The sequence below is a fragment of the Falco peregrinus genome, chromosome 18 (assembly GCF_023634155.1).
Source record: "Falco peregrinus isolate bFalPer1 chromosome 18, bFalPer1.pri, whole genome shotgun sequence".
NCBI lineage: Eukaryota > Metazoa > Chordata > Aves > Falconiformes > Falconidae > Falco > Falco peregrinus.
The window spans coordinates 1636628-1648238 of NC_073738.1; the positions used below are offsets into that span (position 1 = coordinate 1636628).

At 69.2% G+C, this 11611-nt stretch overlaps 3 protein-coding genes across 4 annotated transcripts; 1 reads left to right on the top strand and 2 right to left on the bottom strand.

Moving 5' to 3' along the window:
• On the bottom strand, nucleotides 1-4249 carry CDK5RAP3 (CDK5 regulatory subunit associated protein 3). Its single transcript, XM_055790068.1, has 14 exons — nucleotides 4206-4249; nucleotides 4031-4088; nucleotides 3469-3600; nucleotides 3133-3233; nucleotides 3002-3050; nucleotides 2580-2758; nucleotides 2152-2288; nucleotides 1828-1972; nucleotides 1581-1697; nucleotides 1412-1487; nucleotides 1037-1125; nucleotides 643-848; nucleotides 312-483; nucleotides 1-215 (listed from the first exon to the last, which is right to left on the bottom strand). Exons 1-14 carry the CDS (start codon nucleotides 4209-4211, stop codon nucleotides 150-152), a joined length of 1533 nt encoding a protein of 510 aa, XP_055646043.1. The 5' UTR covers nucleotides 4212-4249; the 3' UTR covers nucleotides 1-149.
• Nucleotides 4250-5397: 1148 nt separating this feature from the next.
• Nucleotides 5398-7785, top strand: PRR15L (proline rich 15 like). 2 transcript variants are annotated; one of them, XM_055789907.1, is made up of 2 exons: nucleotides 5398-5588; nucleotides 6666-7785. In XM_055789907.1, exon 2 carries the CDS (start codon nucleotides 6678-6680, stop codon nucleotides 6990-6992), a length of 315 nt encoding a protein of 104 aa, XP_055645882.1. In that variant the 5' UTR covers nucleotides 5398-5588; nucleotides 6666-6677; the 3' UTR covers nucleotides 6993-7785. The 2 variants fall into 2 exon arrangements, with proteins under 2 accessions (XP_055645882.1, XP_055645883.1); XM_055789908.1 differs by having other exon boundaries at nucleotides 5408-5509.
• A 1008-nt stretch (nucleotides 7786-8793) lies between these two features.
• Nucleotides 8794-11596, bottom strand: PNPO (pyridoxamine 5'-phosphate oxidase). The gene is made up of 7 exons (XM_055789914.1): nucleotides 11454-11596; nucleotides 10679-10803; nucleotides 10486-10585; nucleotides 10239-10292; nucleotides 9828-9956; nucleotides 9656-9726; nucleotides 8794-9582 (listed from the first exon to the last, which is right to left on the bottom strand). Exons 1-7 carry the CDS (start codon nucleotides 11496-11498, stop codon nucleotides 9417-9419), a joined length of 690 nt encoding a protein of 229 aa, XP_055645889.1. The 5' UTR covers nucleotides 11499-11596; the 3' UTR covers nucleotides 8794-9416.
• Nucleotides 11597-11611: the final 15 nt, after the last annotated feature.

An 11611-nucleotide genomic window follows, 5' to 3' on the forward strand; every position in this document is an offset into this window, starting at 1 on the left:
TGGGAGAAGGGTTTTGGCTTTATTCAGCAACATCCACCCCACAGAGACCCCGTGGCCACATTACCAGCACCTCAGGGTTGTGAATTGGGGGGGTCTGGGCAGCAGGACCCCACCCTGCCCCTCTTGGTGGGTGCTGGGCTTGGGGGAGCTCACAGAGAGACCCCCATCAGGTTCACCGGCCGCCCGCTGTAGCGCTTGGAGATGTCTGCTTCGATCTGCAAGACAGAACCCGGGGGGTCAGGGGGGGCGCGGGGAGGAAGGGGGAGGGGGGGCCCTGCAGCATCCCGGTGGGGTCCAGCTCCCTCCCTCACCAGCTTCTGCAGCTCCTTGGTCTTCTCCAGCAGACGGTCGAGCTGGGGCTCCAGGGCACCCTGCTCCGCCAGGGCCTCCCGCTGCTTCTGCCTCATGGCCGCCGCCTTGGCCAGCAGCAGCTCCGCCTGCCTCAGCCTCCGCCGCAGCAGCTCGCTCACACGGTCCACGTACCTGCACGGGGAGCGCCAGGACCCCCGTCACCCCCACGGCCACCCCCACCCCAGGACACCTTCACCTCCTGCTCCGCGTGCCCGCAGAGCCCCAGGGTCTCCCCCCCCCCCCGCCCCCAGCCCAGCCCTGACCCCCAGGTTTTTCTGCCCCCCTGAGGACCTGGGGGAGGCGAGGATGATGAAGAGGTGCTGCATGCTGCGGGTGCAGAGCTGGCCCAGCAGGGCCCGCGTGGTGGCCAGCAGGGAGCCCACACGGGCGCTGCTCTGGCCCTGCAGTACGGCGGGGGCCAGCTGGAACTGGCTCATGGAGACGATGTCAGCCTCCTCCTCCATCTCCACCAGGCGCTGGGACAGGAACAGCTCCAGCTGCGGGGACAGGGCAGGGGACACGCTGGTGCTGCCAGCCCTGCTGCGGTGGGGCTGCCCCTGCCCCGGCTCCAGCTGTGTGGTACCCACCTCCATCCGCTCCTCGTGCCCACCCCTCTGTCCGCTCCTCATGCCCACCCCTCTGTCCGCTCCTCGTGCCCACCCCTCCATCAGCTCATCGTGCCCACCTCCATCAGCTCATCGATGAACTGGCTCCGGGTCTCGGTGTTTTCCAGGAGTGTCAGCGCGTCAGAGCCGCAGGCAACCCCCTCAGGCACTGGGGGATGAGTGGGGCAGGGACCTCCATGGCTCAGACACCTGGGTCACGCCCCCCACCCCGATTTGTCCCGTACAGGATGCTCAGCATCACCCCATAGCACTGTTTAGTGGGGTGAAGGGCCCTGCTCCAGCCCACCCAGCACCCAACAGCGCCTGCCCAGCAATGCGCTGCCTTCTGCTCTGTCCCCTTTGTGCACAGCCAGGGTGCCCAGGGTCACTGCAGGCAGGGTGGGTGCTCCCTGCCACCCATCGGGACCCCCATGTCCCTCTGCAGCCACGCTCACCCTCAGTGCCAGCCTCCATCACCGTGATCTGCACCTCCTGGCTTTCACCACCTCCCCAGTCAATGCCATCATCCTGCTGCACGAGAAAGGGCACCCTGTGAGACAGAGGTGCCCGAGAACCCCCCAGGTCCCCAGCCCGGCCAGGACAGCACAGCCAGGGGTCACCTACCTGGGGACCGGGCTCCAGTGTGATCCCCCAGTCGATCTCTTCACCCTGGGCTCCCCCATTGGCAGCAGCACCCTCATCCGCCCTGGTGGGCTCCAGCGTGAAGTCTCCCCAGTCGATCTGTGAGGAGCAGGACAACAGACCCCCCTGAAATCCCCGGGGGCAAGCAGACGAGCCCTAAAGGACACGCAGCAGAGCCGGCAGGGCTCTCCCCAGCACCACAGCTCAGCACCCGCTGCCTCGGACATACCGTGTCCTCCTTTGGCTGCTCCGGCACCTCTTCCACCTCCGGCCGCTCCACCCGCAGGGGCTGGAGCCCCGTCCTCCACTCGTAGACGGTCGTGTTGCCTCTCCTCCCCACATGCCGCAGCAGGGGCACCACCACCTCTGTGGAGCTGGCAGCCACCACGGAGACATCGGTGCCAGGGACAGGATGGGGACACCCCAGCACCCCCAACCCCACCAGGGTCCCCGTGGGAGAGCCCAGCCTGGGCGCAGCCACCACGCCAACCCACTGTCCCCACATGTGGGGGCAGGAGATGGGAGGGTCTGTCCCCATTGCCCCCAAACCCACCTCTCACACACAAACTCCACGCAGGCCTGGTACAGCTCGATGGCCTCGGAGAGCGTGCTGGCTCCCGCCCCGATCTCAGACAGCAGCGATGGCAGGTCCTTCACCAAGGCCAGCAGCTCCTGGCGCACGTTGTCACCCTGGGGACAAAGCAGGGATGTGTCAGGGAGGGGAGACAGGCAGCCAAAGCACCCCCGGGCGGCTTCACCCTCTGCTTGCAGAGCTAGATGTGGGCAGGATGGGGACGGGAGGCCGTGGGGTCACCCTACAGCCCCGAGCTCGTCCCGTAGGTAAGGTGGCACATCGAGGACGTCCTCTGGGACCACACCTGAGCCCTGCTGAGGCCAGATGTTGGTGGCTGGAGGCTGCTTTGGGGAGGGAGGTGGCACAGCAGGACCCCCTCCGCCACGGGGCCGGCCGCAGGGACTCACGGTGATACCGTACTGCTTGCAGGCGGCGAAGAACCGCTCCCGCAGCTCAGCCGCCCCCAGCTGACACTCCTCCTCACGGCGGGCGAAGTCCTGCTGGGCCTGCTGGCACCGGCTGATCTGCTTCCTCAGCGAGGGGATCTCGTAGCTGATGCTGCGCACCAGGAGGCTGGCGAGCTCGGCTGCAGGGGGGGTAAGGAGGGGTGTTGAGAGGCCCTCAGGGTGCCCCCCCGTCACCTCGGCGGCTTTCCCAGCTGGGCAGCAGAGCCAGCTCAGGGCCCTCAGCCCAGTGAGACTTGGCAGCCCATCCCATCCTGCCCCTTTCCCAGCTCACCCCACCCTCATCCAAGTTTGGAGATGGAAGGCCACCCACTGCCACCCCCCAGGGGCTCTCCGGAGCCTGCCCACAGCCAGAGCTGCCTTACCCAGGTAGGTGTTCTCCTTCTCGTAGAGGGACACGATCTCCTGCCAGTCCTAGGGAGAAGGAAGCTGAGGGGAGGGGGGGCTGCGAACACGCCAGCCGCTGTCGGCCACACACCCCCAGCCCCACGCTCACCTTCATGCGCTGGGATGAGTAGCGTCCAAAGAGGTTCTTGGTGGAAGCCTCAGTACCCTTGAGGATCTCCACGATCCTCAGGCAGTGGAAGTAGTGCAGGGCTGCGTTGCAGGGAGGGATGCAGTCACCGGGATGTCTGCCGGGTGCCACCCCCTCCCAGCACAGCCCAGGGAGCGCAGGCCTCAGTGCAGGCCACACCACAGACCCCCCGTCTCCCCCTTGGCTGGGGGGAGGCTGCTGTAAGCAAACCCTTGGGAAGAGGCTCCCGGTGGGACACCCACCCCGGCTGCCCATGTCCCAGCTCTGCCAGGCACCCTGACCCCCAGCTCTACTCACAGCCCCCCGCCAGCAGCTGCTTTATCTCCTCGTTCTCCGGCATGTCCTGCATGGCTGCGTTGATCTTCTCGCGGACGGCCAGCACCCGGCTCTGCCATTTCAGGTTACAGTGTCTCCTGTCCACCAGCCAGTCTGCCAGGTGGGGGAGATGGGGACAGGGGGTCAGCTGGGAGAGGGAGCCTGGGGGGCTCACAACAGGGGGTCACCCCCTGGCTGCCCTGTGATGCCAGATGGAGGCCGAGGCCCTGGCAGACCCCTCCCCACCAAGCAGGGCCTGGACCAAATGCTGGGGTAAAGTCCCAGCTCCGTCCCCGGGTGTGGGAAGGGCTGGATGGAAAAGGGGGGACGGGGGGGTCACCCTGCTGCTGCCCCGGCTGGGACAACCCAACAGGACACGGAGGTGGGGCGCTGGGGCCACCAGCTGTCCCGCGGCAGGGTGACAGCCCCTCCCGGGGAGGAAGGACACGAGTGACCGGTGCCACCAGGCTCCCGCCCGCCGGAGAGTCCCCCGAAACCCCCTGGGGGGCTCGGGCACGGGGGGGCCGGGCCAGGGGTGCCGTACCCAGGAGCTTGCCGGTCTGGATGTCGATGGGCACGTTCTGGTAGTCCTGGGGAGGGACCTGCGGGGGCGAGGGGCGTCGGGGCCTGGCGGAGCCCGGCCGGGGCCCCCCCTGCTCCAGCGCTCGGGCCCGGCCTGTCCCCGCGGCCTGGGCCGTGGCCCCGGCCCGGCCCCCCACCTGCATGCCGCCCGCCGCCCGCCGCCACGGCGCCGCTTCCGCTTTCCCCCGCCTCTCCCCGCGCTGCCCCCGCCCAGCCAATCCCCGGGCACGGCCTCCGCACCTTAACCAATCAAAACGCGAGTAGGCCAAAAGGTCCCGCCCCCGCGACCAATCAGATAGAAGAGGCAGGGCGACTGCGCCACGTGCCACCGTCCCGGTTGGCTGAGAGGAGGCGGGGGGCGGAGACACCGCCGGCCAATCGGAACGGACCGAGGGAGGGACCAGGAGACGCACGCGCAGTGCAGCGGATCCCCGGGGCGGATCCCTCGGGAGCCGCAGGGCAGGTCCGAAGTCCACGGGCATCGTGGATGCCCCAACACGGGACCAGGATCCCACGGGGCTCCCTAGCCGCCCCGGGGGGGATCCCATGTCCCTCAGGGATCCCTGGGAGGCCCCCAAGCAGATCCCAGATCTCTCAGGGATCCCCAGCTGCCCCCAGAGCAGATCCCAGATCCCTCAGGAACCGCTGGGTACCCCAGCACAAAGCCAGGACCCCCCTGGTATCCCCACCCTCTGCAGAGGGGATCCCGGCTCCTTCAGGGATCCCCAGCTGCCCCCAGAGCAGATCCCAGATCCCTCGGGGACAGCTGGGTGCCCCAACACGGAACCAGGATCCCCCTGTGACCCCCAGCTGCCCCAGCGAGGATTCGAGATCTGTCGGGGGCCGCTGGGTGCCCAAGCACGGAGCCAGGCCCCCCCCTGGGATCCCCACCCACTGCAGAGAGGATCTCGGGGAGCCCATGGGGAGCCCAGAACAGATCCCAGATCCTTCGGGGACCCACCGCGGGAGAGCCGCTGGTTCCGTCACCCCAGGGGCCATCGTGGCGGGGGGGGTGGGACACCCCTGGGTGCCACCCAGTGTGTCACCGGGGGGCGCGTGTCCCGCGTGTCCCCCGAGTCGTGTCCTCGCCGGGAGGGGGCGGCTGCCCGGCTGCGACCCGGGGGGCACCGCCGGGGGGGGGAGCGGGGACAGTGCGGGGACAGGCGGGTCCCCATGGGCAGGGGGGGCAGCTGCGACCCTGCCTCCCCCGCCCCTGCCGCCCCTGCCCTCGCCCCCCGCTCCTGTCCCCCCGGACCCAGCCCCGGAGCCCCCCCTCCCCCGCGGGGCCGGGGCAGAGGCAGCGCCCACCGGTGTCCCGAGCTGCCCCGCCGGGCTCAGCCCCGGTTCCCCGTCATGAATATTCACGGACCCGGCCCGGCCCCCGGCGGGAGGCGGCCGGTGCCGGGTTCACCTTGACCGGGAGCCACCGGGGCAGCGGCAGGTAAACGGCACCTGCCCGCAGACCCCAACCCCCGGGACCCCCGGGCCGGGCGGCCACAGCGGAGGCGTGGGAGGTGCAGGTACCCGGGGTGCCCAGGGTGGGGAGTGGGATGTGGACACCCCCCCCCGCCAGCCCCATTTGGTGATGGGTCCCACCCGGCTCTGGCCTGAGGAGGGGGCGGGGGGGCACGGTGATGTGGGGGGACACAGCAAACCAGCCTGGGGGGCCACCAGCGTTGTCCCTGGGGTGGTGGCCCCAGGCTTGGTGTCCCTGTCCCCCTCAAAGCAATGCTGAAGGCACCACCCAGGGGCAGCTGGGCAGGGGTCCGTCACAGCCCAGTGCTGGGGGGGCTCGGAGCTGTGCTGGCCCCTGGGATGGGGCGCTGGGACCCCCCCGGTGTCCTTGTCCCCCTGCCCCAGCACCTGGAAGCGATGCCGGAGGCACCACCCGGGAGCAGCTGGGCAGGGGTCTGTCATGGCCCAGTGCTGGGGGGGCTCAGAGCCACGCTGGCCCCCAGGATAGGGCACTGGGACCCCTCCCCACCCACCCGCTTCCAGGGAAGCGTTTGGCTCCTCCGCTCCGGAGCTGCCTTCCCGGTCCTGCCCCGCAGCCACGCTCCGCACCGGAGCCCTCCAGGATCGCCGGAGCCTTCCCAGCGTGGCCAAGGCCCCAGCAATGCCCCCCCCCCCAGGCGGGGCTGGGAGAGAGGAGAACCGGGGTGCAGCAGGTGGTGACCCCCCGGCAGGGACCCCGGCACCTCCCCAGCTCCCACCTGCTCCCAGTTCCTGTTCCTGTTTGCTTACTGGGCTGCCTCCCTGCCCCGCTACACATGGCTGATACAGCAGCTCCCGGTGGTGCCAGCAGCCCTTCCCCGGGGCTCCACAGTGCCCAGGTCACCCCAACATCCCCTCCTGCTACCTGGGGGGTCCTCCTGCCCTGGGGCCCCCCGCCCCAGCCCCACACGTGCCCCCCTCCCCCCACCACAAGCATCCCGGCCGAGATGGTGGGAGAGTGCCAGAGCCGCCTTTGGCAAACACGGCACCGGGCTCCCCGCCAACGCTGCCAGAGCAGCAGCCCGTGTCCCTTGTCCATCCCCGTCAGCCCCGGGACAGCAGGGCTAAATCCACGGGGATTACGACCCCCATGTCCCTTGCAGGGGCTGGTGGCGATGGCCGACAGCCACGGCTGGTGGAAGCTGACCTTCCTGCGGAAGCGCCAGTCGGTGCCCACGGTGCTGTACGAGAGCCCCGACAGCCACGCTGCCGCCACCGCCACCACCGCCACCGGTGGGACGCGGGAAGGGCCGGCTGAGGAGGGGGCCCCTGGCTTCGCCGCCCGCCTGGAGAAGCTCGTGGACAAGAGCAGCAAGGGCAAACACGTCAAGGTCTCCAACTCGGGGCGCTTCAAGGAGAAGAAGAAAGTGCGGGCGACGCTGGCTGAGCACCCCAACCTCTGTGCTGCTGGAGAGCGGGAGGAGAAATGACCCATCTGGCTGTCACCTTGTCACCCTCCGGCTGCCACCCCCGGCTGCCCAGGCTCTGTCCCTCCCGGGGACACAGGACCGCGAGGCTTTGGAGGGGGACAGGACTTGGACCGGAGTTTCTCCAAGGGAGAAGCAAGGAGCCTGCTGAATTGCAGCCCCCGTGCTGGCGGCACCCCGGGGGGAACTGGGGGAACTAGGGAGCAGAGCCAGGCACTGCCCATCCCTCCCAGCCCCCTGCGGGCATGGGGGGCCCCCCGTGGCTGACTGGTTCATACTGGGATGAGGATGCTCATCACTTGGTCGCTTGCTGTGGACCACCAGAGCCAATCATTCACCCAGCTCTGCCCCAAGCGCGACAGCCCCGATCCCCTTCCCCCTTCCCGATCCCCATCCTGATCCCTTCCTGCCTGGGCAAGTCCTGGGGACCCCCAGCTCGTCTCCCAAGGGGCCGCGTGGCCGCGGGCAGAGCCACCACCACCACGTCCATGCCAGCAGCCACCCCCACACCAGGGGACATGACACCTCCCTGCTCCAGGGGAACGACACCCACCCACCCCCCTCCCCCAGCTGCCTCCATGGGGGCTGTGGAACCCTCCGGGCTTCCCGGGAGGAGCCGTTTTCCCACTCGCATCCAGGAATCGCTCCCGGAACGGTGGGAGCCGACCACGGCACGCGGTGCCAGGGCCAGCTCGCAGCCCCGGCGTTTGTGGGGGTGGCTGGAAGCTGAGCCCTCTGCCAGCTCTGGCAACTGCTGGTAATTAACTGTTGTTAATAAACCAGGTCTGGACGCAAAGGCAGCTCAGGGGCGCGGGCAGGGGGAGCTCGGCGGACCCCCCAGCCCCAGCCCGGCAGAGTCACAGGGACCGCGCTGGGGAGCCGTGCCAGCTCCGGCGATCCCCGACCCCGCGGGGTGGGGGGGGGACACAGGGGGTGGCCGTCACGGTGGGGGCCAGCCCGGGTGCCCTCCCCGCGCAGCTTCCCCGCTATCACAGCGGCCGGAGGGTGCCAAGCGCCAGAGTCCAACCCCCCCACCCCCGGCACAACCCCTGCGCCAGGGCCCCCGCCGCCCCCCCCCTCTGTTTGCTCTGCCCGCGCCCGCCGGCTCACAGGCTGCTCTTTGTCCCGGGATCCTGCCCGGGAGCGGAGCGGGGAACCGGCAGGAGGAGAGCCAAGAGCGCGCCGCCGCCGGGGCCAAGCGGCTCATTTACGCCCGTCACGGTGGTACCTGGGCTCCAGCCACACACCGAGATGGGTGGTGGGAGACCTGGCTGTGCTGCCAGCCCCAGCCAAGCCCCCAGCCCCTCCCTGGGACATCAAGCTGCCACCTCGAGGTGACACTAGAAGCCACCCCAGCCATCCCCTCCTGCCCCACCGTGGCACCGTCCCTGAGGGATGAGCCAGCTGGGAGGGACCAAGGCCACCGAGTGAGTCTGCGCCAGTGACACAAGGTGTGTGACAGCCCCACAGCCACCTCATCTGGCTCCCCCCATCCCGCCCCCCCCCACTGTCCCCTACCAGCATGGCATGGTCAGGAGCCCACCGGGGGACCCCCAGCCACGGCAAAGACCCAGGGTACGATCCCACCCTGCAAGGCAGCGACTGGGAGAGCAAACACGGAGCCGGGGGGTGAAGGTTATGATGGCCAGGGGTCTCACTGGGACGAGGCCCAGGGCAGGGAGGGCTGCCAGCACCCTCTGCCCCAGTCCGTGCGCCGGGATCCCTGGCTGCAACGAGCTCCGTCTGCCGGAGAGCGTGGCCCAGCCCCGCGTGGGTAAATATTAACCCAAACCCACTGCATGGCTCTGTGCCGATCGGGATTTATTTTTTCGAAGCTCAGACAGGCAGCTGGGGCGGGGGGACTGGAAGCAGCGCCAGCCCAGCTCCCCCTGAACACACAGGCTGAGGGTGGGGGTCCCACGGTCCTGGGGAGATGGGGTGCGCTGGTGGCAACGCGGCCGGCCACGAACACTGGTGACAATAGAGCTGTAATTAAATAAGTTATTGCACAGACTGAGTACGCTGCACGGTTCTAGCTAAAACATGAGGCATGAGCGGTGGCAGCGGCAGGACACGGGCAGGGGGTACACCGGGTTTTTACTTGGTCCCTCCACAATCATTAACACGATTAATTAACCACCAGTGGCACTAGGAGCAGTTGCTCCCTGCAGGCTGGTGGGGGGAAGCAGCGGGTCCTGGGGACCCACCTGCGGCTCTCGCCCACCCCAGGGAGAGGCACAAGGAGATGAGCGTCACCGGGGCTGGACCGGAGCCCCCCACCAGCACCCCAGAGCTCAGCACACGCTTCCCGGGGTAGGGCAGAGTGAGGCCAGCCCCATTCCCCAGGGCACGGCAGGGGACAGGCGGGCAGCTTTGGCACAGGTGATGCTCCCGATCGGCTGAACGCGGCCAGAGGCACCGGTGGCCTCATGGGGAGAAGCGCTCGAAGACCCAATCGCCCTCTCCCTGGTGCGTCATGTCTCCCAGGGGGGCCGAGCCATCCCGCAGGCGTCGGAAGACGATGCGGTCGTGCAGGCGGTTGGTTTGGCCCTGCCAGAACTCCATGACCTCTGGATACAGGATGTAGCCCCCCCTGGCAGAGAAACAGGGGGCTTTAGGGGGGCCCCCTGGCAGGCAGCACCCTGCCCACAGCCCCCACGACTCACCAGTACGCTGGCTTCGGCACCAGCATCTCCCTGTACCGTTCCTCCAGCTCCGCATTCTTCTTCCTTAAATACTGTGGGGATGGGGAAGGCGGTAAACACGAGGGCAGCCAGGGCAGCCCCGGCTCTCCCGGCCCCTCTGGGTGCTGCTGCTGGGGAGGGGATGGCCGCTCACCTCCCTGTCCGGAATGACGGTGCTCTGCCGGCTGACCACAGCCCCGATCTGGCTGCTCTTGGGGCGGGAGTGGAAGTACCGCTCGGATTCCTCCTCCGGCAGCCGCTTCACCGAGCCCTCGATCCGTACCTGTGCCAGGCACTGTCAGCTGGGCTCCGGTGCTGAAGGGGCCGAGTGGGCTCCCAGCCAAGGGACCACCCCATCCCCTGAGTTTCCCCCCAAAATATGGGCACCCCCCATCACACCTCATCCCTGGGGGGCTGGACCCATCTGAGTGTGACCCCCAGCCAAATATGTCACTCCCAGCACTGCACCCTGAAGCGGGGAGCCCTGGCTGCCTGGCACCTTACCAAGGGGCCATCTCTGCCCCCCACCAGCCCCCCTCCCCAACCCCAGGGGACCACGACTCACCTGCCGGTTGAGGGGCTCCCAGTAGAAGACGAGCGCAGCGAAGGGGTTGGCGTCCTGGGATGCAGAGGGGGGAGAGACGAGACTGTCAGCTGACCAGCATCGCTCCCGGCACAGCCTCGACCCAAACCCCAGCTGCTTTGCTTCTCCAAAGGCCCCAGCCCTGGTGCCAAGGGGCTGGGAAGCCGCCCCCCTGCTGGGGATGCCCTCCCAGAGCCCCCGCCAGCCCCAGCGTGGCCGCAGCCCTCACCAGCTCCTTCCCCTTACGGCTCTCGTGGTTGGTGAAGAAGCGGAAGCCATCCTGCCCAAAGCCCTTCAGCAGCACCATGCGGGCCGAGGGCCTCCCGTCCCTGCCGGGGGTGAGAGGGCAGGTGACGACATGTCCCCCCTGCAGCAGCCAGGGGACCCCCACTGTCCCCACGGTGCCCCCCCCCCAGCCTCACCTGGTGCAGGTGGCCAAGCACATGGCGTTCGCCTCTCCGACGGCCGGGCAGCCCACGGCCTCCTCGAACCACGCTTGGAACTGCTGGATAGGGTCACGGGAGGTCAGGTGCTGCTCTTCGAAGGCCTGGGGACATGGGGGGGGACACTGAAATGGGGGCGGGGGGCAACTTGGCCTTTGGGGACACAGCCAGCACTGGGCTGGGGGGGCGTCACACCAGCCTCAAGGGCACAGGCAGTGCAGGGGACGGGGTGGCCCCAGCCCCAGGGGTGCAGCAATGCAAGGAGGGGGGGTGTCACCCCAGGTCTTGGGGACAGCTTGAGGGGAGCCACCTTGGTTCCAGGTCACTAGCAGCGTGCGCGGGGGGATCCCTCAGGCCTTGGGGACAGCCTGGGTGACCTCACCCCAATTCCCAAGGCACAACTGGCAGGAGGGGTGTCACCCTGGTTCCAGGGTCAATAGCAGTATGGGGTGGGGAGGGTCACTCAGGCCTCGGGGACAGCCTGGGGGGGTCACCCCGGACCCTGGGGACAGCCTGAGGGAAGGGTCACCCTGGGCCTTAGGGACGGCCTAGGGGGTCACCCCAGGCCTTGGGGACAGTCTGGGGGGGTCACGCCGGGCCTTGGGGACAGCCCAGGGGGGGCGGGGTGTCACCCTGGGCCTTGGGACAGCCGGGTGCCCCAGAACGCAGCCAGGCCGCGGGCCCCGTGCCCCCACTCGCCCCCAGGAGCCAGCCAGCCAGCCGGCCGGCCCCCCCCCGGCGCCCCCGTCCCCACCTCCGCGTCCCCCCGGTAGGGGCTCCGCAGCGGGCCCAGGTCCATCCCGGCCGCGGCCGACGGGCACCCGGCGGGACCCAACCGCGCAGCGTAGCGCAGCCCCGCCCCCGCGGGGCGGGGTCCACGTCGAGCCCGCCCCCACCAGACAGCCAATAGGA

Bases quoted from the DNA above. Each gene is read 5' to 3' on its own strand.
- PRR15L (XM_055789907.1), top strand. From the start codon at position 6,678: ATGGCCGACAGCCACGGCTGGTGGAAGCTGACCTTCCTGCGGAAGCGC.
- CDK5RAP3 (XM_055790068.1), bottom strand. The intron at 1,973-2,151 runs GTGGGTTTGGGG...GGTGGCTGCCAG, and splicing joins GTGGAGTTTGTGTGTGAGAG to CTCCACAGAGGTGGTGGTGC. The intron at 1,126-1,411 runs GTGAGCGTGGCT...CTCATCCCCCAG, and splicing joins GATGGAGGCTGGCACTGAGG to TGCCTGAGGGGGTTGCCTGC.
- PNPO (XM_055789914.1), bottom strand. From the start codon at position 11,498: ATGGACCTGGGCCCGCTGCGGAGCCCCTACCGGGGGGACGCGGAG. The intron at 10,804-11,453 runs GTGGGGACGGGG...CCATGTCCCCAG, and splicing joins CCTACCGGGGGGACGCGGAG to GCCTTCGAAGAGCAGCACCT. The intron at 10,293-10,485 runs GTGAGGGCTGCG...TCTGCATCCCAG, and splicing joins GCCGTAAGGGGAAGGAGCTG to GACGCCAACCCCTTCGCTGC.